At 44.5% G+C, this 25,288-nt stretch overlaps 1 protein-coding gene across 3 annotated transcripts; it reads left to right on the forward strand.

Annotated features, from left to right (window-relative positions):
• The first annotated feature begins 12,943 nt into the window (after window positions 1–12,943).
• CCDC65 (coiled-coil domain containing 65) lies at window positions 12,944–25,254 on the forward strand. Of its 3 annotated transcripts, none has more exons than XM_035102886.2 (10): window positions 12,944–13,252; window positions 15,145–15,275; window positions 15,948–16,087; window positions 17,841–18,008; window positions 18,449–18,618; window positions 18,734–18,872; window positions 20,617–20,814; window positions 22,075–22,293; window positions 23,809–23,961; window positions 24,647–25,254. In XM_035102886.2, exons 3-10 carry the CDS (start codon window positions 15,956–15,958, stop codon window positions 24,938–24,940), a joined length of 1,473 nt encoding a protein of 490 aa, XP_034958777.2. In that variant the 5' UTR covers window positions 12,944–13,252; window positions 15,145–15,275; window positions 15,948–15,955; the 3' UTR covers window positions 24,941–25,254. The 3 variants fall into 3 exon arrangements, with proteins under 3 accessions (XP_034958777.2, XP_060128125.1, XP_034958785.2); XM_035102894.2 differs by lacking the exon at window positions 12,944–13,252 and adding an exon at window positions 13,336–13,767; XM_060272142.1 differs by lacking the exon at window positions 15,145–15,275.
• Window positions 25,255–25,288: the final 34 nt, after the last annotated feature.

The following is a 25,288-nucleotide window of genomic DNA, read 5'->3' on the forward strand; positions in this document are numbered from 1 at the left end:
TCCACAGCCCCAGGGATTCTTCAGCAGGTCCAGCCAACACAGGGGTTGCCGCAACCATGATTTACAGTGGAGCGGGACAGGTGGAGGGGCGCCAAAATTTGGCGCCGCACAGGGCGCTGTTGAAATTTAAGACCCCAAGACCTGCCACTGCCTCAGCATTGCCTCGTCCACAAGGTTCTTGACCTGTGGGGTGTTGGGTTTGTCTCCAGAGGTTTCCATGCCTGGTAGCAGGTCAGAACAGGGCAGAAATAGAGGAAAGGCTTTGTTCCAGGTCTTCAGTAAATAGCTGAGTAGAAGCCCATGAAACCCAAATCCTGCATAAACTGGCCACTTTGATATTGAATTTTAAAAATAACAGCTGGAGGTCCCAATCCAGAATGGGGCCTTGTACCAGTTTCCTTGTGAAAAACACCGACAGCCTGGATAGCTCAGTTGGTTAGAGTTTGTGACAGCTCCATATTCCTGCATTGCCTATAATATGATTCTCAGGGTCCCTTCCAACTCTACAATTCCATGAATCTATGATTCCCACCTGCTGTTTGCCCCCCCCCCCAAGGTAAACAGTAAATAGCGTCATCAGGGGCAAAAAATAGGGGGGATTTTCAGCAGAAAACTTACTGTGTTCAGCTCATCTTGAGTTAGGGGGAGGATTTTCAAGCTGATGTAACTTCCAGGCAGACTTAAATCCTGCTTTGTTTCAGAGCTTAAGCCTTGCTTGGTTTATTCAGAATTTCATGTATGTTGCAATGTCGCTGTTGAACATTAACCAGAGTAGGAACTCCCCACAGAGAGAAAATCCCCTAGCTGTACAAACTTTTCCTTCCTACATTCCGAGATGGTTCTTAAAATGTCAGTGGTGTGGGAAAGAAATATGGTTAGATTAATAATGGTAGGCCTGGAGAAAATGGGGAAAGGGAGGAAAGAAACTGAGTTGGCTACAGCAGGACCATCCCACAACAAAAGTTAAGGAAGAGTTTAAGCACCACAGTAACTCGATATCTCATTTGCTTCTGTCCCATAGAAGTGAAAGGGAGCTAGGAGAGCCTCTGTTACATTTGTGATATTTTGGTTGGGCTAAAAAAGGTATTAGAATCATAGAATCATAGAGTTGGAAGAGACCACAAGGGCCATCCAGTCCAACCCCCTGCCAAGCAGGAAACACCATCAAAGCATTCTTGACATATGCTTGTCAAGGCTCTGCTTAAAGACCTCCAAAGAAGGAGACTCCACCACACTCCTTGGTAGCAAATTCCACTGCCGAACAGCTCTTACTGTCAGGAAGTTCTTCCTAATGTTTAGGTGGAATCTTCTTTCTTGAAGTTTGAATCCGTTGCTCCGTGTCTGCTTCTCTGGAGCAGCAGAAAACAACCTTTCACCCTCTTCTATGTGACATCCTTTTATATATTTGAACATGGCTATCATATCACCCCTTAACCTTCTCTTCTCCAGGCTAAACATACCCAGCTCCCTAAGCCGTTCCTCAGTCATAAGGCATCGTTTCCAGGCCCTTGACCATTTTGGTTGCCCTCTTCTGGACACATTCCAGCTTGTCAGTATCCTTCTTGAACTGTGGTGCCCAGAACTGGACACAGTACTCCAGGTGAGGTCTGACCAGAGCAGAATACAATGGTACTATTACTTCCCTTGATCTAGATGCTATACTCCTATTGATGCAGCCCAGAATTGCATTGGCTTTTTGGTTGAGCTGCTCTCATGCTGACTCATGTCAAGTTTGTGGTCTACCAAGACTCCTAGATCCTTTTCACATATACTGCTCTCAAGCCAGGTGTCACCCATCCTGTATTTGTGCCTTTCATTTTTTTTGCCCAAGTGTAGTACCTTACATTTCTCCTTGTTAAAATTCATCTTGTTTGCTTTGGCCCAGTTGTCTAATCTGTTAAGGTCATTTTGAAGTGTGATCCTGTCCTCTGGGGTATTAGCCACCCCTCCCAATTTGGTGTCTTCTGCAAACTTGCTCAGGATGCCCTCAAGCCCATCATCCAAGTCATTGATAAAGATGTTGAATAAGACTGGGCCCAAGACAGAACCCTGTGGCACCCCACTAGGCTCTACTCTCCAGGATGAAGAGGAGCCATTGATTAGCACCCTTTGGGTTCGGTCAGTAAGCCAGTTATAAATCCACTGAATGGTAGCATTGTCTAGCCCGCATTTTACCAGCTTCTTTACAAGACTATCATGGGGCACCTTGTCAAAGGCCTTGCTGAAATCAAGATAGGCTACATCCACAGCGTTCCCTTCATCTACCAGGCTTGTAATTCTGTCAAAAAATGAGATCAGATTAGTCTGACATGACTTATTTTCCAGAAACCCATGCTGACTTTTAGTGATCACAGAGTTTCTTTCTAGGTGCTCACAGACTGTTTGCTTAATGATCTGCTCTAGAATCTTTCCTGGTATTGATGTCAGGCTGACTGGGCGGTAATTGTTTGGGTCCTCTCTTTCCCCCATTTTGAAAATAGGGACAACATTTGCCCTCCTCCAGTCTGCTGGAACTTCGCCTGTTCTCCAGGAATTATCAAAGATTATTGCCAGTGGTTCTGAAATCACCTCTGCCAGTTCTTTTAATACTCTTGGATGTAGTTCATCTGGCCCTGGAGACTTGAATACATCTAAACTAGCCAAGTATTCTTGTACTACCTCCTTACTTATTCTGGGCTGTGTTTAGTTACCCTGATATAGATTTGGGGTTTTTTCTTATGGGACAGTACAGCCATCTTTAATTATTTAAAATTTTCAAATATATAAGGAAAAGAAGCAGAATAAAATCCACAATCCAACTGAAACAAAACCTTCCTCTAACAAAGGATGTTGACATATATGGCCAGTAAATCACATTTCAACCCCAAGCATGCAGGAAGAATTAAATGATGCATATAAGAAAAACATACGTAATGAGTTCCATACTGATAAAGATGCAGAAGATGCTCACAACATATAAACTCACAATATATTGCTTAGAATTTATCTGTCTTTGCTGATTCCGTAATAACTGATATTCCAAGTATTTTTTTCCTATTATCGCAATATTCCAGGTGTTAGTCAGCTATCTTTACTTTTTGTGTTACATTTGTGTAGCAGAATATCCCTATTGCAACCACAGCATCACACTGTCCCCTTGCTTGCCTCCCTCCCCACCTCCCTGCCTTCCAGCCGGAGTCATCAGACGATTGTGAGCTCAGTTTCTGAGAAAACAAAAGCCCACTGTCATGTGCACAAACAAATCCAAAGCAAAGTTGATGACTTGGGATAACTTCAACGCAAACTGTTTGGCAACCACCCCCCTCTTTTCTCTAATCCCAGCCCAGCAAGTAATGCAAAGAAGCTTCAAATTTACAAGCAGGAATGTCTTCTCTAAGGCTGGGTACACACTACTGTTTATTCTGGCCCCAGTGCACTCCTATCGTTGGATTGAAAACTGAGTAATCAATCCATATGAATCCTCTGGTTTCTTGAGAAATGCAGCTGATTGGTGTACTGTCCCTGAACCCTGGTGTACTGCCCTGGCGTACTGTCCCTGAACCCAGCTTCCATTCAATTCGGAAATGTAAGGTGTGTACTTACATCTGAGACATCCATCACATATGCTCAGATGAGAGCTTCATTGAACAGCAGCTCATGGGAATCAAGCAATCAAGTACAGTAATGGCATGTGCAGCAATGTTAAACATGACTTGAAATGCACTAGTAGAGGAAAGGGGGAATGACCTTGATGCATTTTCAGCCACTCAGGTGCACATGCCTAAGTGTGTCTGCACCGAGGGACAAGCCCTTCTGGGCACATGGAAGGGGATCTGTTGTGTCCCCATCTTCATATTCTCCAACTGCCCCGTTTATGAAGCACAAACCCTGCTTCCCTTGTAAAAACACTGTCCTGGTTTTACCTTTTCTTGGGGAAATGATGTGTCTTTAAAAGTCAGATCTCTCTGCGTAGGGAGCAGATGCATCTTGAGTCAAGTTAATACACATGTCAAGATGTGGGCGGGGAAATGCCATGGCTGCACTGCTTTCCTTCCTGACCCTTTCCCTTAACCACCTAATTGACAGTGGAATGGAAAAAACAAAAAGACAAATTCCTTGCTTTATTTTTGAAGACTCTGGAGAAGACAAATTATGTGCCTTATTTCCTGGCAATGCTTTCCTGGCTTTGGGACCACACATGGAAATTCTGATGTCTTCCATATAAATATGCAATAGTAAAAAAAAAACCACCTTCATTGCCTGGCAGTGGTGGAAAGGAATGCAATGGATCAGAGCCAGCCTAGTGAGAAAGTGGGAAAGTCCAGGCTGAGGGTTTTTCCTTCTCTTATATATCATTTACTTAGAAAGACATGTTCTGAGCAAGTTTAGCAGCTGACAGATGGAACTTGCTCATCAGGAAGTCCCTGGTTCAAATCTCACCTCAGCCAGGAATTCACTAGGCAAGCAAATCTCTCAGACACATTTGAAATTTCGGGATAATAATACTGACCTGCTTTAAAAGGTTGTTGTAAGTTTTTTTAAAAAGTATTTATACCAGGGCAGGGGACCTTTTTCAGACCAAGGGCCACATTCATGGGCATAGCTATGGGGGGGCAGCTGCCCCCATCAAGTAAAACAATAGAAATACTTAACTGATCAGTTGGTTCTCCTCCACACACAAAAGTCCTGCCCCCCCCCACGAAAAATCCTGGCTATGCCTATGGCCACATTTCCTTTTGGGGAAAATTCCAGGGGTCACATCAGTGGGGGGGGGGGAGGCAAAAGTGAGCAGAGCAATTTTGCCTTGGAACAGGACACTACTTTCTTCACATTCACATATCCCTCTTTATGCTCCAAGCAAGAAGCACCCTTAGAGACGAGTGTTTCTCAAACTTGGGACTACAACTCCTGCCATCCATGAACACTGATCTTGCTAGCTAGGGGTGATGGCAGCTATAGTCCAACAACAGCTGGTGGCCCAAGTATGAGAAGAACTGCCTTAGACAGACAAAAACACTCAAGGAGGGTGCAAAGGAAAGGAAGATTGGTGGTGAGTGTGGCTTGAGGGAAATCCTGAGGGTCAGATAGAAAGACCTGCTGGGCCACATTGCCCTATAAAAGTTCAGGGCAATTCACAGGAAACATCAAGGACAGCATAGCTGCATCTGAACCACTTTGGACATTCAAATGTGCTGCATGTTAAGAAAGACGATGCTCTGGGCAGGAGGCCCCTTTGTGCCACTTTCTCCCCTGTGAGTGTTTGACAGAGGTAGAGAAGTATGGGAAATGGGGACATTTGTGAAACACCAACCTGTGCAGGTAGCTGCAGGGGAAAGAGGACACAGGGAAGAACTGATCTGTGAACGGGAATCCATGAGAGATGCAGTGGCGGCTGAAGAGATGATATTCAAGAGGCAGCTGAAACGGAGGATGAAGCAGAGCTCTTGATGAGGGGTTGAGAGGGGAATGAGAGGAATGATTTTTTCAAAAGAAGAATTACACTGCTGGGTGAGGACAGAGATAGGTGGTTGCATCCAATCAAATCCCCACCTGTTGCCATGGCAAACTGCGCTGCAAAGCAGCCCTCTTCAAAGATGGGAACCAAAGGGAAAATATGCTCTAATGTGCTACCTCTCAACGATGTCAGGTCTTGAGTGGTGTGCTGGCATTGTGGAGAAGTCTTCTAGCGGGCAGCGCTGTGTTTGGATGATCAGTGACTGACTACTGTATATTCCTGCGTATAAGACTACTTTTTAACCCAGGAAAATCTTCTCAAAAGTCGGAGGTCTTCTTAAACGCTAGGACGTATTTCTTATACGGTGAGTATATCCCAGACTCTATATTTTAACTGGAAGAGTCGGGGGTCGTCTTATACGCCCAGTTGTCTTATACGCCGGAATATACGGTAGTTCTGACTGAAGTGATTCTGGACTGTATCTAGAATGGTGCATGTTCAACAAACTTTCTAAGAAAAACATGAAGGCTCTTGAGTTTATTTTTTTTTGTTAAATGTCCTTCATCTGAGGATCACACAAAAATACATAACATTAAAAACAAACAAAACAATACACCCCCCCCAGTAATCTCACACCTCTTTCCCCACACCTGAGATCACTGCCAAAGTCTCCCCTCCCCTTATCGTATCTACATTGGAAGAACATAAGGGCGAGACCAACATGGCTCCACCCACAGGCCAGGGAAGAAGTGCTCCTATGTTTGCTTTCATCCTCATTTTTTTCCTTTTGTGTGGTGTATATTAGATTGCGAGCTTGCAGGCAGGAACTGTCCTGTACAGTACTTAGAAGATTTTAGGCAAGTTTTAAGTGAGTCACATGACAGAGAGAGTTGTTCGGAAAGAACTTTGATGGCTGCTAGCCACCATGGCTATGCTCTGCCTCTGCAGGTGGAGGCAGCAACTCGCTAGAAACAGAAACCGCAGGAGGGGAGAGGGCTCTTGTGCTTGAATCCTGCTTACTAGTTTCCCACACACAGGCAACTGTTCAGCCACTCTGAGAACAGGACGGTGGACTAGCTAGGGCAGTGGCCTGATCCAGCAGGCTCTGCTTATGTTCTTATGAACTTACACATAAGGATTGAAAACTTAAACAGTAAACAGGCAGTAACCAGTAACCCCTAAGCCAACTTGTATCAATACCATGTATTAACCAACAACCTCAACAATCCATGTCACTAATAGTTCAGAATAAATCCTGAAGCTATAAACAACTGAAAAGTATTTAAATTCTCCTGCCATCTCTCGCCCTATATTGACAGGAAGCTCTTCCCGAACTGGCTGTACCTGCCTTTGAATGCTCATCATCATTCTTCCTCATCCATGTTCTAAAAGGGCCATGGCATTAGTTACTTGTAAGTAAAGCAATGATAGCAACGGCCCTTTCAAATATATTTAATGAAGTACGGTAATCAGTCTGATTAAACTTATATGCAATAGCTGTAACATAAACACATCCAGAATCTCACACTCCAGGAAGAGCCAACATTGTGCTTTCCAGATGCTGTGGAGTACAACTCTCCTCATCCCTGACCATGGACCATGTTGGCCTTCAGGAGTTGCAGCCCAAAACATCTGGAAGACACCACATTGGCAGCACTGGCTTTACACACTTACCTGGGAGCAAGTCCCATGTAACTGCTTTATAGGGATGCTTCATGGGAAGTGATTAAAAAGAAAGGAAAACTCAGGCAAAGCTTTCTCCTGCACTTCATCATGCTGGGGAAGCAGCATTATTGAATTTCTACCTGCATTCACATGTTAAAGATACAAAAGTTTGCCTGAAAATAAAACGATGGCCCGGAAAAGAAGGGAAGCAGCTTGGTAACTCTTAGGAAGTGCTGCCACCTTGTGGAATCAGTTTGTTTTGGCATTTTCTGATGGTGGAGAAGTGTGCATGCACATGAAAGCTTATACCCAGAACAAACTTAGTTGGTCTCCAAGGTGCTACTGGACAACTTTTTAATTTTATTTATTTATTTCGACTGTGTTAGACCAACACAGCTACCTACCTGAATCTGGAAAAGTCCTATAAGAGCTCATCTCCTGCACAAAGGCTTCAAATATTGTGAACAGTGATCTCTTATCCTTCTGAGCAGTTGGGGTACAGGCACTGAGATAAGGGGTGGACTAACGGAATCTTTCAGAAAACCAAGCCTTCATTTAAAGGGCATGGATTCCACCCTCTCCAACATTTCTCCAATGGAAACAGGGGCGTCCGATTCTCACCCAGGGCAGTATAAAGAAAGGTTTCTAGGTGGGGTGTGGGGACACATGTGGGCTTCATGTTTAGGTTTATAGCGGTGCTTAGCACTGGCACAAAGTTCCATAGCAGAAAAAAAGCTTTAGACATTCAACATTTCTTCAGACTTGTCTGTTTCTTGGAGCTGGGGTTATTTACCAGTCAGTATCTGCTGGCTCCAAGCTATGTTCTGCCAGGGGCACTCCTACTCTGGTGCTATTTATCCTAGAATTATGTGTCATAAAAGTGTGTGCCAGCGATACACGTTTTTGGGAGGTCAATAAAAAAATGATCAAACAGCAGTGTAATAGTCATTATCCTTTCAATTTGTATACTAACAAACTTTTTTTCAGTCATCACCTGGCAATATATATTATTATTTTATTATTTTAGCAGTAGTAATTATTCCTGTTGTCATTATTTCATTGCCCATGAACATGACAGGTCCCTGCCCCAAGTAGCTTCCAGTTAGAAGCAGAAACAAGGGAGACAACAGGGGGAAAGGAAAGAAATGGAGGCAGGAGTAAACGGGTGGCGCATGTGTAATCACGGCAGTTCCTATATTTAGCCTTATATAATTACAGCAGGGTATGGCGACTGGAGTTGGTTTATTAGTTATTATCAAAAGAAGAAAAAGTACTTTGCCACACCACTCACTATAGAAGTCATTGAGCCAGGATGTTGTGTCTGCCCAGGACCGGATTGAGGTGTGATGAGACCCTAAGCTACTGAAGGTAATGGGGCCCTTTATATGTCCAGCTGTCCTTATGCACCAAATGAAAATAAAGCTGATTTCTATAAGAACCTGGAGGAAAGATTGTTAGAATTTATGGACTGCGAAATGATTTTGATGGGGGACTTTAATGGCGTGGTATCTCTGGAACTTGATAGGACAAGGAGGAGGAAAAACGAGGGAAAACTACCAAAGACTTTTTTTGACTTGGTGGAGAATCTGGGGCTACTGGACATTTGGAGATTAAAACACCTGACAGTAAAACAGTTCACCTTCTTTTCAGAACCAAATCAATGTTCAGGAAGAATTGATCATATGTGGATTACAAAAGAGCTGGTTCCCAGAGTAGTAAAGAATGAAATAATACCACGGACATTGTCAGACCATAATTCGATATTTATGGAAATAAAAGGAAAGGAACAAAATTCATTTAGATGGAGAATGAATGAAGATTTGTTTGATGATTTGAGCATTGTAGAAAAATCTAAGGAAATGTTAAAGGATTATTTCCATTGGAATTTACATAAAGAAACTGGACTTGAGATGGTTTGGGATGCTAGTAAGGCAGTGATGAGAGGTTTTCTAATACAAAAAACAGTTTCCTGAAAAGATCGAAGGAGAAGAAAAAAGAAGAAATTCTGAAGTACCTTATGGAGAATGAAAAGAAATTAATCTTGAAACCAGAAGACCAACAGATTAAAGACAATATTAAAATGTTGCAGACACAGTTTTCTATGTTGGTGAACCAGGAAATAGAATGGAAAATAAAACAAATAAGACAAAAGAATTTCGAATCAGCAAATAAAACAGGGAAATTGTTGGCTTGGCAATTGAGGAAGCGTCAAAATCAAAATGCAATTAATAAAATCAGAAAGGAAGAGAAAGTGATAGAAGATCCAAAGGAAATAAGGATTTTTTTCCCAGAAATTCTACAGCAATTTGTACAGGAAGGGAAAAAAAGAAGGAGAGAAGATAAAATAATATTTGGAAAAATATAGATTAAATCAAATTCCAGAAGTTAAGAAAAGAAAATTGAATGCAGCGATAACAATACAGGAGATACAGAACACAATTAAAATAATAAAACAAGGCAAGACACCAGGACCGGATGGGCTCTCGGCAAGATATTATAAAACATTAAGTGGACAATTGGCTCCAATATTGGCAGAAGTGATGAACAATACATTGAAAGGAGGAAAGATACCGAATACGTGGAAGGAAGCCTATATAACATTGATACCTAAACAAGATACAGATGGAATGGATGTCAAGAATTATAGGCCAATATATTAATTGAATAATGATTACAAACTCTTTGCTGATATAATGGTGATGAGATTGAAAGAAATTCTTAATGAAATAATACATAAATATCAAGCTGGATTCCTTCCTGGTCGACAATTAAAGGATAATGTAAGACATATCATAGATATAGTAGAATATTTGGAGACCAGGATTGATAAACCAGCGGCTATAATGTTCATTGATGCAGAGAAAGCTTTTGATAATATTTCTTGGCAGTTTATGATGAAAAATTTAGAGTTGATGGATGTAGGAGGATCTTTCATGAATGGAATAGAAGCCATATATTCACAACAAAAAGCGAAATTGATTGTAAATAATGTATTAACAGAAGATATTGAGATTACAAAAGGTACTAGACAAGGTTGTCCACTATCACCATTATTGTTCATTACGGTCCTGGAGGTATTGCTGAATAGACTGAGAGAAACTCCAAAGATTAAAGGAATTAAGTTGGGTGCAAAAGAATTTAAGTTAAAAGCCTTTGCAGATGATTTGGTCTTAACTTTGGAAAACCCTAGCGAAAGTGTTGCAGAAGCATTAGAAAACATTGACAGATTTGGACAGTTGGCTGGGTTTAAGTTGAATAGAAGGAAAACAAAAATGGTGGTTAAGAATTTAAGCAAAAAAGGAAAAGAGGAAATTCAACAAAAATATGGCATTGAAGTGGCTAAAAAAGTAAAATATTTGGGAATTTGGATAAATCAGTGTGGAAGGGGATAAAGAAAGATCTAGAGATATGGAACAGAATGAAGTTGTCGTTTATGGGAAGAATAGCTGCTATTAAGATGAATGTGTTGCCCAAGATGTTGTTCTTGTTTCAAACAATTCCTATAATAAAAGGGACAGGAAAATTCAAAGAATGGCAGAAAATTTTATCAAGATTTGTCTGGCAGGGGAAGAAGCCAAGAATAAGATTAAAGTTATTGACTGATAGGAAAGAAAGAGGTGGATTCTCCATGCCAGACTTAAGGTTATATTACGAAGCGTCCTGTCTCTGTTGGATAAGAGAATGGATAACACTGGAAAACACTGATTTGTTAGACCTAGAAGGTCATGACAACAGATTTGGATGGCATGCCTATCTATGGTATGAAAAGATTAAAGCACACAAAGGTTTTTCAAATCATGTGATAAGGTCATTATTTGAAGTTTGGGAAAGAAATAAGATGCTGTTAGAGACCAAAACGCCTTGGTGGATCTCACCAGTAGAGGTGCTGATGGTTAAAAAGTTAAATATGGAGGGGAGGAGGGCCACTTATGAATAAATGTTGATAAAGTCAGATAGAGGTTGGAAATTAAAACCATTTGAAGAAATTAAGGAGGCTTTGACTGGATGGTTACAACATCCAGTGAATGATGTTTTGACAAAAGATAAGAAATTAGGATTTGAAAACAAAAGGTCCAAATTTCAAATTTGGGAGGCAGAGTAAAGTTATTGTCAAAGATGTACAATTTGTTGCTTGAATGGTGTACAAAAGATGAGTTGATGAAAGATGTGATGATAAGATGGGCAAGAGATTTTGCGTATAATATTGAATATGATGCGTGGTTGAAATTATGGAATGAAACATTGAAATTCACTGCATGTACCGCCTTGAAAGAAAATGTTATGAAAATGAGGTATAGATGGTATTTAACACCAGTTAAATTTGCAAAAATGTATAGAACAAGTAGTAAAAAGTGCTGGAAATGTCAAGAGAAAGATGGTGAATTCTATCATATGTGGTGGACATGCGAAAAGGTGAAAAGATACCGGGAAATGATATATAATGAATTGAAAAAGATGGTTGATTGATATTTATTACGGCCATTGGCCCATCATGCAACAATTTCCCAAACCAACATATATGTACTTAAACTTCCAAATTTAAAACCCTACGCCAAAGGATAAATGGACATAAATCTGACATCAGGAATTACAAGACAGAGAAACCAGTAGGAGAACACTTCAATCTCCCAGGACATTCTATACAAGATCTCAAAGTAGCTGTCTTACTACAAAAGAATTTCAGAAATACAGTAGACTGGAAAGAGAAGTTGCTGAATTGCAACTTATCACCAAGCTCAAAACAATGGAGGGACCTGGTTTGAACAGAGACATATGATTCTTATCTCATTATACATGATAAAGCGATCTTCAGCCATCCCAACCCTTGCATTTTCATGCAAGACCATTTGCAGTCGTTCACAGTCATCAACAGCTATCAGTCAGTCAATCACCCATTTCCACCACTCTTCTGAGTGATAACCCCCCCTTTCCCTACATAAGCGCCTGGGGACTTCTGCTTCAGTGTATCTGAAGAAGTGTGCATGTACACGAAAGCTCATACCAAAATAAAAACTTAGTTGGTCTTTAAGGTGCTGCTGGAAGGAATTTTTTTATATGCTATATGGTAATTTATGGACCTAATAGGTATCTAAAGCCATTTCACATAACAAAATATGTATTTTATCAAAGTAATTATTGAACTGAAATACAATTAAGAAACAGTATATGGGGGGGGGGAGAGAGAGTGGGGCCCTAAACTATAGCTTGTTTAAAGGTAAAGGGACCCCTGATTGTTAGGTCCAGTCGCGGATGACTCTGGGGTTGCGGTGCTCATCTCGCTTTATAGGCTGGGGGAGCTAGCGTTTGTCCGCAGACAGCTTCCGGGTCATGTGGCCAGCATGACTAAGCCACTTCTGGTGAAAAGCCATTTACGTTCCCGCTGGAGCGACCCCTATCTACTTGCACTTTGATGTGCTTTCGAACTGCTAGGTGGGCAGGAGCTGGGACCGAGCAACGGGAGCTCAACCCGTCCTGGGGATTTGAACTGCCGACCTTCCAATCGGCAAGCCCTAGGCTCTGTGGTTTAGACCACAGTGCCACCCGCGTCCCACTTGTTTAGCTTATACACTTGTTTAGTTACAGGTAGGAAGCCATGTTGGTGGGGATGCGGGTGGCGCTGTGGGTGTGAGCTGTACGCCGGGTCCCTCAGGCCAGTAAAGTGAGATGAGCGCCGCAACCCCAGAGTCATCCACGACTGGACCTAATGGTCAGGGGTCCCTTTACCTTTAGCCGTGTTGGCCTGCTGTAGTCAAAACAAAAGAAAAAAATTCTTTCCAGTAGCACCTTAGAGACCAACCAGGTTTGTCATTGGTATGAGCTTTGCCAACAACAGCAGGTGCAGCAAATAAACTGCCAGCACCTTTGCAGTGCAAAGCAGGGTCCGCCCGGCATGGTTTCAAAGTGGATTGGGGATCCTGCGTCGACATCCCTGCATGGCCGCCCGGGGGTTGGACTAGACGGCCCGCCCCTCGGGATCCCTTGAAAAGTCTCCGGACGCTGCTGGCCTCGGAAGGATCGCCGGAGGCCGCTTTGCCTGGAGGGCCGCTTTGCCAGAGGGAGCTCCGGCTCCGCCCTCCACGCCCGCGCCGCTCCGGCTCTGTTGCTAGGAGACCGAAGGGACTCGGCCTGCAGCGACGCGGGGGAAACAGAGAGGTAGGCCCGGCGGGGCGGGGGGGGGGCGAAGGGGGCGAAGCCGGGGGGGGGCAGGTTTAACCACGACGGGAGAAATTCCTGGGGGGCTGGGAAGATGCTTTGCGCCGCATACAAGATCCGAAGCGCCCGCCTGCCTGCCTGGGGGTGGTGCCACATTACCATATCCAAATTAGGACTGCACAAGGGGGAGCATCCACTTTAATATGAAGCATTTCTCTTGGGTCCAGGTGACAGGCTTTTTTAAAAAAAATTAAAACCATGCATCGTCATCCGTGTAACCAAAAAGCCTTTTCCTCCACCCCATTTATGTAAGAGTGAGAATTACCCACGCTCAGGGGAGCCGTGTGTTTTTGCTTCACGTGCCTGGAAGCAGGTGATCCCAGAGATGCTCCTCCCTTCCTCCCTTCTCCCCTAAGGCTGGGGAACTGGCTCTAAGGCAGGGATGGCTGACCCAGCAGCATCTGAGGGAGAGGCGTCACAGACCAGAGCAGGGAACCAGGCAAAGGGCACTGACTGTGAGCAATCTTTGCTTGGTGCTTTGGGGTCTCAGGAGCCCTTGATTATGCCAGTTTATTTCTTGTGGCCATTAGCAGTTATGTCAGGCCACACCATTTGGGGATTAGTGCTTTAAGAGCTTCTGACAACAAACCAGGAGATAGTCTAGTCGTGAACATGGGTTAGATGGCAAAAATGATCCCAGGAGGGAGGGATACTTTATAGGCAGGATAACACATCTAACAAGAAAGAAAAGGGGATTATCTCCAACTTATTTGCTACTCCTTTAAGGGCTTTAAAGGTAATCATTTGATATGGACAAGGGACAGGTAATCATTTAGAATCATAGAATCATAGAGTTGGAAGAGACCACAAGGGCCATCCAGTCCAACGCCCTGCCAAGCAGGAAACACCACCAAAGCATTCCTGACAGATGGCTGTCAAGCCTCCGCTTAAAGACCTCCAGTCTCCACCACACTCCTTGGCAGCAAATTCCACTGCCAAACAGCTCTTACTGTCAGGAAGTTCTTCCTAATGTTTAGGTGGAATCTTCTTTCTTGTAGCTTGAATCCGTTGCTCCGTGTCCGCTTCTCTGGAGCAGCAGAAAACAACCTTTCTCCCTCCTCTATATGACACCCCTTTATATATTTGAACATGGCTATCATATCACCCCTTAACCTTCTCTTCTCCAGGCTAAACATACCCAGCTCCCTAAGCTGTTCCTCATAAGGCATCGTTTCCAGGCCTTTGACCATTTTGGTTGCCCTCTTCTGGACACGTTCCAGCTTGTCAGTATCCTTCTTGAACTGTGGTGCCCAGAACTGGACACAGTACTCCAGGTGAGGTCTGACCAGAGCAGAATACAGTGGTACTATTATTTCCCTTGATCTAGATGCTATACTCCTATAGATGCAGCCCAGAATTGCATTGGCTTTTTAGCTGCTGCATCACACTGTTGACTCATGTCAAGTTTGTGGTCTACCAAGACTCCTAGATCCTTTTCACATGTACTGCTCTCAAGCCAGGTGTCACCCATCCTGTATTTGTGCCTTTCATTTTTGTTGCCCAAGTGTAGTACTTTACATTTCTCCCTGTTAAAATTCATATTACCTGGCATGAAAAAGCAGTGACAGCAGTGCTCGGCAGGGGGTTGGACTGGATGGCCCTTGTGGTCTCTTCCAACTCTACGATTCTATGATTCTATGACATGAGTTGTTGATTTCTGACCTCTACACAATGCTTTAAAGAAAGCACAGAGCATCTGTCCGTAAACAATGTGGCAACGCTAATTTTTAGGAAGTCGGGCCTCCCCAAAGGACAACCAAGTCAGGCCACCATGATGTTTGATTATTTGCCATTTCTAGGCTCATCCATGCTTGCTCCCTCTCCTCTAATAGGCATTCCTGGCAATTCTGATCTCATCAGACGTGTCGCTCACAAAGCTTTGGTAGTGTTGGTGGAAAAGCCTTCATAGCTAGCCTGTGACAGTGAGACAGTGGATTGACCCAGATTTGAAGCTTCAGGCAAGGTGAGCTTCAGGCAAGAAAGAGAGAGCTAGTGGACTTAATCGGAGGAGAGCCAGGTTCCAATAGGGACTTAGCCATCAAGCTCGCTGGGTGGCTTTGGACCTGCCGTGATTTCTCAACCTAATCAATGTCACAGGATTGCATGTGGGTGAAAGGGGGAGGGACCATGTACACTATGCATGGTGGCCCTCCAGATGAGGTTGGACTACAACTCCCATCATTCCTGGCCATTGATCATGTTGGTGGGGGCTGATGGGAGTTGGAGTCAACATCTGTAGGGCTACAGGTTTCCCATCGCTGATGTTCATAATCCTGAGATCCTTAAAGCAAGGCCAGGATATTAAAGAGGGAATGGGTATGGACAACAAGTTAAAGGAGGCTACAGTAGAGCCATATTGGTGTGTCTATACCAGTGATGGCCAAACTTGGCCCTCCAGCTGTTTTGGGACTACAACTCCCATCATCGCTAGCTAACAGGACCAGTGGTCAGGGATGATGGGAATTGTAGTCCCAAAACAGCTGGAGGGCCACGTTTTGCCATCACTGGTCTATACATCTGTATACTATACAGAAGTGGTCTGACCATTAGAGCTGCCCCCCTTTAGCATAGACCAAAGGGGTAGGAGGAGGCTTGGGTTCCTCTTCTTTGTACTTTGTACTTTCCTCCATTATAGGTGCAATCATGCCGAAGAAGAGAGGACGCAAGCGGGCACCCCTGACTGATGAAGAACGGCTGATTATGATGCAACAGAAGCGGCTGGCTGAGGAAGAAAGGACGAAGAAGAAGGAGGACATGCTGGCTCAGTTCCTAAAGGTACCATTTGTTTGCCTGGACATAAAGGGGTTTGTGTTGCAAGGAAGCATGAAGATATGTGGCGTGTTGTGGGGAGAGGAGAGGAGTGTCAGCAGACCTACAAACCTGCTCACAATTCAAAATAGTGCTCCAGGGGTCTTGTTTCCAAATGTGAGAGAACAGGGTGAATCACATAATCTTAGGGTGTTCTCAGCAGTGAGGCTAAGAACATCTTTTAGTCTGCAGCGTTCCACTTGTAAGATAATGCAGGATGGAAAACAGAAAGAGTCATTTACTGTATTTATATTCGGTGTTAGCCACCCTGGGGAGGGCAGGGTATAAATAAATTATTATTATTATTATTAAATCATATGCTCTGACCACAGCATTTTATGCAGTCAGGATGTGAAAGAGCTTGAAGCTAACATGGTAAATTGTAGTGAGAGTTTATATGTGATCTCTGGGAGGTAAAAGGTCAAAACTGGGTTAGTGGTTTGGAGGCAGGTGGGCAAGGCCAGACACAATCTTTATTGGGAAATCCTAGAATCTCAACACATTTTGAGCTCAGTACTTTTCCCCAAAGGAGTATTTTTTGAGAGCAAAATAGATGTTTAATTAAATGGCTGCCTGTATTGTTGGAGTTTATTTTAAAACTACTTTGAGGAAGTCTTTCAAGCTCAACACCTTTGGGAGTTTTCTATAATTACTGTTCTGTACCATTTTGGGGGTCTTTGCTTCTGTTCTGCTGTAAGAGGAAAGACATAGAAGGCAAGCAGATGGGTAAATAGATAGATGCAGGCAGGCAACAAGTTACTCAGATGGAAGAATAGTGAAAGACTTTGGAGCTTATATTGGAGAAAGTGAGCTGCGGCTGATTCTCATGGTCACCTGACTTCTCAACTCATGAAGATTCAGACCAGTGAGCAAAGTTACAGTGCAGCCCTTATTGACGCTTTTGATATTAAATTGAACTGATTGCTGCTACAACAATAGCCGATGCCAGGCATATATTACTTCCGCCACAGAAATCCAGTGAGAGAGCATTGACCCTATGTGTGCCATAGGTGAATTTAAATTTAGTACCAGAAGCTTAGATTGTGTGTCACTCTAGTTTTTATCATATCTCTCTTGTTCTGACCAAAGGTTTCTGCCAATTAGCCCAAAATGCTTTCAGTTCCTTTTCTCACCAACTGACTTGGTGGCACATTGAGTATGAAACTGCAATTGGGAGATGTAACGAATAGTTTCAGGTAACCATGGCAATAGAGTTGGAAGACCCCAGTGATACAAATCCCTAAATTTAAAGTGGTCCTACAGTGTCTTCATGGACACTCTGAAGACTTTTCATAAGTCCCCCAGTCTGTCTGTCATGTTGACATGGCCTAAGGGGCGTTACATTTGGGACGTATTTCCTGATGATCATTTGAAGGCACTCCCACATCACTCTGAAAGGATCAGTGCTATTTCAGTACAGTTGATCAGCACAGAACATGCTCAGGGTGTTCAGTTGACACTGGGGCTAATATGTGACCAGTGTAAGTGGTGTCTGACTTGTGGAGGAGGTTGCCATCCTAAGAACATAAGAAGATTCCTGCTTGATCAGACCAAAGGCTCATGTAGTCCAGCATCTTGTGTTTATTGCTCAGTCACTAGTTTTGTGATCACAACGGTTTTAGGAAACAAATTTTACTGCCTACTATCTCTATTCTTTGTCTGGTTGCGATGTCTGGGCTGTGTTGGGCTTGCCAGGGTAAAGCTGTGGCTCTCAATGCAGGAAAAACTGGCCAAAGAGGAGCGCAACAGTGAAATAAACCTGCACAAGATCACCCTACAGTGGCGAACGGTGCTCCGTGAAGTCAAGGCCAGGGAGCTGCGCAAGGACATTGAGATCCTTAGCCAGACCTTTGAACGTGTGGTGGACTGCAAAGACAATGTCATTAAGGTGAGCCCTGGCCCAGAAAAGCCCTTGGAAGGAGACTGTGAAACTGTTAATGGCTCTCTTAGAGATTGGAGAGGGAAGCTCTGTGACTCTGGCCAATACAAAGGGGAATAACAAAGGGCACATCTGTATTGTAGGAAAAAGTTGTTGTTTGCACTTTGTACAATTCTGCAATGACCTCTTAACAGTTCTTTATTATTGCTTATCAGTGGGTCCCAGTGGTATAAGAACTGAATGCAGTGTGGAATGCTAGGGCCAATCTACAGGAGATTCAGTTCAGAAGCTTTATGTGTGTTTACCAGCTGAATATAAGTTATTTCAGATACCACAATTTATTACTTTAGATCATAGCATTCTCAATATTCTTAGCGTGGAATTCTTTAGCTCTTTAAAACAGATTGGTCTCCTGCTATGGTTGTCTGATCCATCTCTGTTCCCTCCAGTCCCTCGCTAAGGACCTCTCGGAGGCAGAAGCTCAATATGTGCATGCTTTGCGGAGCCACTTGCACAACATAGACCAGCTGTTGCAACTCCAGCGCTGCCGCATTGGCTACTTAGAGGAGGATTACCAAACGGAGCTGCAAGCTCTGCAGAAGGAGTTTGACACAGAGAGGTAGAAGGGAAGAAGGGAGGGAGGTGGGGCTGGGAAAGATGGTGGCTCAACAACTGTGAAAAACTGTGTTTTGTTGGACTCTTAGAACTCACGTGGCTTTTCATATTTTCACCAGGAAGATAATTATAGGTCACCATAATATAGAGAGCCGGTACCTGCAGGATGTGCTGCTGGCTATGGAGCAAAACTTTACTGACAGTGAATATGAGGCCAGGCTCGACTTCCAGAGTACAAGAGATGACGTCAAGAACAAGGTCTGGGTTAAAACTTGGGAAGGAAATTTTATGGCAACTTCTAAGTTTGCTAACGAATGGGAGGATTTATCATACTTTGAAACGGACAATATCCTCAGAAAAATATATATGCACGTTTTAGCAATGGCATAGCCCTGAAACCTGCCTTTCATAGGCCTTTAAAAAGTTATTTAATATGCAAGTTGGGGCCTTATTATTTCATACGTGAGTTTTAATTAGTTACACTGATTTATCTGTGAGTGCCAGTTGCTGGGAATCACGAGTGGGGAGAGTGCTGTTATGTTCAGGTCCTGCTTTGAGGCTCCCCGTAGGCCTCTGGTTGGCCACTGTGAGAACAGGATGCTGGACTTAATGAACCGTTGGCTTGATCCAGCAGGCTCTTCCAGTGTTCTTATACATCTGCTATGTGCCAATATGTTTATATATTGGTTAATTTAAAAAAACAAAAACAAAGAAAGAATGTGAGACTGGTAGAAGCTACATGGAGATGTTCAACGGAGGTTTAGTCATGCCAGGGCTTCCTTGAAATTATAAAGGTTCTAAATATATCACCTGTACCCAATATCAGGCATTGGCACCTCATTTGACTGGAAGCCTATGTATATTCTTTCAACTCTTTGTCTGTTAATACTCATCATCATATACTTCGTTTGGGTTTATTTCCCCTTCATTGATTTGTAGCTGCCGCTAATGATGAAGGGCCCCAGCCCAAACACATGTTATGTAATCAAAATGCACCCACCCTGTGTTTTTCTGGCACATGTAGCTGTAGTCAGTGGCTGAACTGATCCACAGACAGAACTAGACATTGAAAGAAACATGAAACCACCTCTGCTGTATATTTCTTTCTCTCTTCTTCCCAGTAATGTGTAGTAAACAAACTCATGACCTGATTTCGTTGCCCCTTTTCTCCTCCCATATAATTGGCCGGCAGGCTGGGGGAATGCATGGGCAGATGGTGTCATTTACATGCATTGTGTTATGCCACACATTACTGGGCGGGGAGGAAGAAAGGACCCACAGAGCCGATGCTGTAAAATCTGGTTCCATGTAAGATTCCAAGAAGAGCCATATGAGAGATTCTGGTGCTTAGGGAAACAAGACTGTGGCTGAAACGATGTGCAGGTCCTTCTTATTTTCATTGTTTTTCCAGGTACTGTCCCCAACCTCAGCCAGGCCTAGTACACCCGCTGCCTCAGCCTCAGCCTGGCCAAGCCCATACTCATGATTTTAAAAACTCCAAAGAAAACCAGTTGGGCATACTAAGGCTATCTGTTTATTTTAAATTTCTATACTGCCTTTCATCCAAATGTGACAGGGCAATTTATAATCTAAAATTACACAAATATACAGCATAATAACAAACAATAACAATACCCCTCCCCACATTTTTAAAGGGCAGATCCTCCACACCATACATTTAGAGCACATCCGATGCACATTTAAAGCTCATGACTTCCCCCAAAGAATCTTCCAAAGTAGTTTCCTCCCATAGAGCTACATTTCCCAGCATCCTTAACAAACTACAGTTCCCAGGATTCTTTGGGGGAAGTAATGAGCTTTCAGTGTGCATTGGATGTGCTCTAAATGTATGGTGTTCTTTTGCGTGGGAAAGGAGTTCCTGGGCAGGCTGATCTAGGGTTAGTCCAAAATGAGTCAGTTAACTGGAAAACTCCAAAGCAGACCAGAACAGGACCGGCTGTTCTGCTAACAGAATACTAATCTGTGTTCATTTCCACCCCAGAACTTGGAGGACAAGCATTACCTGCGAATGCAGTTGGAGGGTAAAGTGGAGGAGCTGTGGAAACGCTTCCAACAGGCCTTGCGTACTTACACAGAGGCAACGGAAGACCGAAAGATTGCCTTTGAAGGCCTCAAACGCAGAGATGAGAAGAGCACCAGGGAGATTGAGATGCAGATGAGGAAACTGCAGAAGATGCAAGTGAGTGGGCCTGCTCATTTGGGCTTCAGTCAGGCTGTGCTGTCCCTTCTACGCAGTGGTGTTCTTTCAAAATGGTAGCATTAACAACCTCCCCAAGTTACCTTTGTTGACCTATATCCCCACCCCCACCCCTTACAATTCACCATCAAGAGAGATACCTAACTGGTGGCCCAGTTTCTATAATTGGCAGCCCACTTGCAATGACTTCCAGGAGTGGGTGAGGTTGCCACTTGGCACACAGCTTAGTTGGGTTCACATGGTGGAGACACTCTTTGCTGGGTCCGAGGCCTTTACCTGCATTAGTGATTATCATGGCCTTGTCTTGAAGAAGTGTTGTTCTTGATTGCAGGAAACAGGGTGTCTGTGGATTAATTTATCCCCTCTATGTAAGGGACGCGGCTGGTGCTGTGGTCTAAACCACTGAGCCTCTTGGGCTTGGTGATCAGAAGGTCGGCAGTTTGAATCCCCGCAACGGGGTGAGCTCCCGTTGCTCAGTCCCAGCTCTTGCCAACCTAGCAGTTCGAAAGCACGCCCCAAAAGTGCAAGTAGATAAATAGGTACCGCTCCGGTGGGAAGGTAAACGGTGTTTCTGTGCACTGCTCTGGTTTCGGTGTTCTGTTGAACCAGAAGTGGCTTAGTCATGCTGGTCACATGAACCGGGGTGGGGTGGGGGACTGTCTGCGGACAAACGCTGGCCCCCTTGGCCTGTAAAGCTAAATGAGTGTCGCAACCCCAGAGTCGTCTGCGACCGGACTTAACTGTCAGGGGTTCTTTACCTTTACCTTTTTACCCCCTCTATGTGGGTAGATCCTGGCCTGGCTGCCATTCAAGTGGTAGCCATGGAGGGAGCACTGAACGTTTGATTTGGGCCTGCAAAGCTCAGTGGACAGAATCGGAAGGCTGGAAAAGATCAAAAATTCATCAGCCTCCAGCACTCCTCTCCATAAATCTACCTTCTCCCCCTCATCCCACCAACAGAAGAACCTGGGGAAAAATAGATTCATGGGCAAACGTCTGGTGATGCTTATCAGTGGTGGGCAGAGCAACAGATCCTCCTGAAACTCCCCCCCCCCACAGCTCCCATGCCTTATAAATATCTGCAGTTGTTCCTCATCCCATTACTCTGAACCTCCTACAACAGTAAAATCTCACACCACGAAAGCTGCAAACCAAAATGGCCATCTAATCGCACCTCTTCCTGCAGCCATGAGTTTGTTTATAGTTGCCTGTCAGCTGACTAGATCCCTCTCTTGTCACCAGGACCTCATTGGCATCCTGAAGAACAAAATTGCTATTCATGCACGGGAGAGCGAGGAGCAGAACCGGCGAGTCCGCGAAGAGAAGGAGGTGGTGCTGAAGCAGCTGCAGAAGCTCAAGAGCGAGATGAACCAGGCCAGAGCCAAGGCCAGAGCCAACCTGGCTAAGCTGTCCAGGGAGAGCAGTGGGGCTCTCAAAGTGTTGGAACATGTTATGCAGAAGGTAAAACCGGATGCACTTCTGGGTAGTCATGGTCTCAGGCTCCTTCCTCCCACAAATTGAGAAAGTACATAGGATGGGGAGAATGAAGGTAGCTGAAGAGAACATGCATCAATCAAACTTTGGTGATCTCTGGTAGCCCTTGGGAATTCCCAAAATGGAGTTCAGTCCAGGAGAGTTCTTGCAGATGATGTGCAAGCACAGCTTTGGCCTGTAAAAATAGCACCTGGTTGGCTCCAAAGAAAGCTGTATTAGTGGAGACTAGCTTTCAGGGGAGGCTACTGCCTCCTGAATGGACACAGATGCCTATACTGCTGACATTTCCAAGGCAGGGGGGAATCAGCCAGGTTTTCCCTCCCTTGCTGAGAAGCTCCCTTGCTTAAAGGAATTGCCCTTCGTTTCCCATCTTGCAGTCGTGAGCAGCTGAGGTCTGGTAATCTGGAAAATAATAGGGTTTAACCCCCCCCCATTTCCCCCCTACCTTTCTTTAAACTATTTTAAGAAGCAATGCCTACTCTGTGTGCCTGTGCTCCCACATGACCTTGGAGAGCAGCGGAGCTTGGCTTTTGCCTCTCTTAGTCCTAGCCATGCTGGAACAGAAAGCACTTCCAGAGGAGGAGTGGGGAGGGAGCTGCGTAGTCTATTGGGGGCAAAGATAAGGTGTTCTTGACTGGGGAAAGGAACAAACTGTGGCTGGGATTGTTCAAACAGAAGAGATGGCTGGGAATTCCTGCAAGAATAATAAATGGTGAGAGTGAGGGAGAAGCAGCAGTAGTGAAGGCTACACCTTATGCTTCTGGGCTATATGGAGGTTTTTAGCATGTGGTTCCTTTTAGCCATCACCCCTGTTGAATGCATAGCTTTCTTGCGCAAGCTTACCCTGATTATTAAAGTTGGACCCTTTACTTTTCTATCCTATGATGCTGTTTTATTTTTGAATTTCAGACCCTGGTTTGTTTTTAGTGGTTTTATATCAATGGTTTTGTCCATGGAGTTTTCTTGGCAGGGATACTGGAGTGGCTTGCTGGTTCCTTCTCCAGGTGGATCACATTTGGTCAAAACTTAACTTCTCTAAGTTATTTAAGCCCCTTCACCGCGACAAGGCAGTGATCCATGAAATTTGTAACCTACATTACAAATTTATATTGGTTTTATACTCATTTGATTGCCATGGCTCTCCCTAAAGCAGGATTGGGGAACTTACGATCTTCCCGTTGTCAGAACCACCAGTTCCACCAATCCTGACCACTGGCCATGCTAGGAGTTCTGGGTGCTAGAATCCAGCAACAAACATCTGGAGGAGCACAAGCTCCTCGCCCTGCTCTAAAAAATCCCGGGAATTGCAGTTTGGTGAAAGTGCTGAAAATTATGTGAAGGCATTCCTAGCCCTCCAGAGAACTCAAACTCCCACTTTAGGACTATACAGAGATACTCCAGTGCAAGACCCAACCCTGGGGGGTATATCCTGTTCTAGATAGAGGAAAACAGAGTCTGATTATTGTTCCACATCCCCTATAGGCAGAGCTGATCCTGCGCCGGGCTGAGATGTGCCGCAGGCTGGAGTCTGAGGAGGAGAAAGTGCTGCCATTTTATGTCAGTTCCCTAACCTGGGAAGAACAGAAGTCTGTGGATAAGGTGGTTCTGGAGAAACCAGAAGAGCCATTAGCCCAGGTGAATTGTCTGTGTGTGGAAAGGGGAGGAAGGCAGGTCTGCCTGGTTCAACAGCAAAGAGGAGGAAAGTTCTTTCATTTCAGTGTCTAGGTAATGCCTTTTGGAACTTCAGGATTATTCTGTGTCTCCAGTTTAGCATTCAGGGCTGTTCTTTCCCAGAAGGAATGGTCAGATTGAGGCAATACAGCCCTGGCACCAATGGGAGCACCCACCCCAAGGCTAGCAGCAGCAGCAGCTGGGATGGAGGGGTTTGCAGACCATGGCAGGGGCAGAGTTAACCCCCATGTCACAGCCCCAGTCCTGATCAGGCTTCCTATGTCTGCTCTTCACAGCAGAGGAACCACCATACTTCAAGGGATGCACTTAGCATCATGAAAGATTTCCCCACAACACTTGCTCAACCTTTGCCTCTGGTTCTTTCCCAGAATGCATTCTGCCTGCCCCTCTATCCAGGCACACCCGACTTTGTGGTGTTTGCTTGCCGCACAGCTATAGGAAATAATCTTTGCTACAAGACCTGTAGCTGCTACATTCACAAGCAGCATTTCCTAATTTAGCAGGTGATCAAGAGCAGTTTGTTTCTCCCAATGTAGCCCCCGACTCAAAGCAGGGATTCTTGTCCAAAGACAGCATTGCAGCTCTTTAGAACCAACCCAGAAGCCTCTCTTTTCCATGTCTTTTACAGATGATGCAGGATTACGTGGGGCTGGAGCGCTTCTGGCAAAGATACAACAAGGTGAGGCTGGAGCAGCTTTCGCTGGAGCGGACTAAGCAAGCGCTGCTCCAAGACAACCTCAGGCTGAGGGAGCTGCTCAAGCAGTACCTGGATGGCATCTCAGTGAACGACGAGGTTCTGAGCCAGATCAATCCACTGATGATTGTCAACCAGCAAAATATTGCCCCCCCTTCGTCCCAGCCTGCCAAGCAGCCTATCTACAACGTGGTTGAGGCAGCACTCGAGGTCAAGCGGATCCTCTAAGTCAGCGGCATGTGATTTCAAATTAACAGACCACTGGGCATAAAGAGGAGCGAAGCCATCCCAGCCAGAAGCCTGTTGGGGAAGGGCCAATACCTGCCATTAAACAGTTGAACATAGCTGAGCTGATGCATACTAGAACCTTTTCTCCCCTCTGCAAGCAAAGCCCCCCCCCAGGCTGGTATATTGGGAACTCAGATTTATGGTGGGTCTACTGCCAGTGGTTTCTTTTATAGGCTTGTGCACAGGCCTAAGAGCTGTTGTGCAAAGGCAGCAGCTAAGCACTTGTGCAGGTGCCAACTTTTGTGTGTAATTCCTTTTCGGCGTGCTAGCTTTTTTATTTAATTCAGA

The sequence above is a fragment of the Zootoca vivipara genome, chromosome 2, assembly GCF_963506605.1.
Source record: "Zootoca vivipara chromosome 2, rZooViv1.1, whole genome shotgun sequence".
Taxonomy (NCBI): Eukaryota; Metazoa; Chordata; class Lepidosauria; order Squamata; family Lacertidae; genus Zootoca; species Zootoca vivipara.

What these genes read in the sequence shown, in the direction of transcription:
- CCDC65 (XM_035102886.2), top strand. Translation starts at nt 15,956, where the DNA reads ATGCCGAAGAAGAGAGGACGCAAGCGGGCACCCCTGACTGATGAAGAA. An exon ending in GAGATGACGTCAAGAACAAG is followed by an intron (nt 18,873 to 20,616) that starts GTCTGGGTTAAA and finishes TTTCCACCCCAG; the next exon opens with AACTTGGAGGACAAGCATTA. An exon ending in CAGAAGAGCCATTAGCCCAG is followed by an intron (nt 23,962 to 24,646) that starts GTGAATTGTCTG and finishes TGTCTTTTACAG; the next exon opens with ATGATGCAGGATTACGTGGG.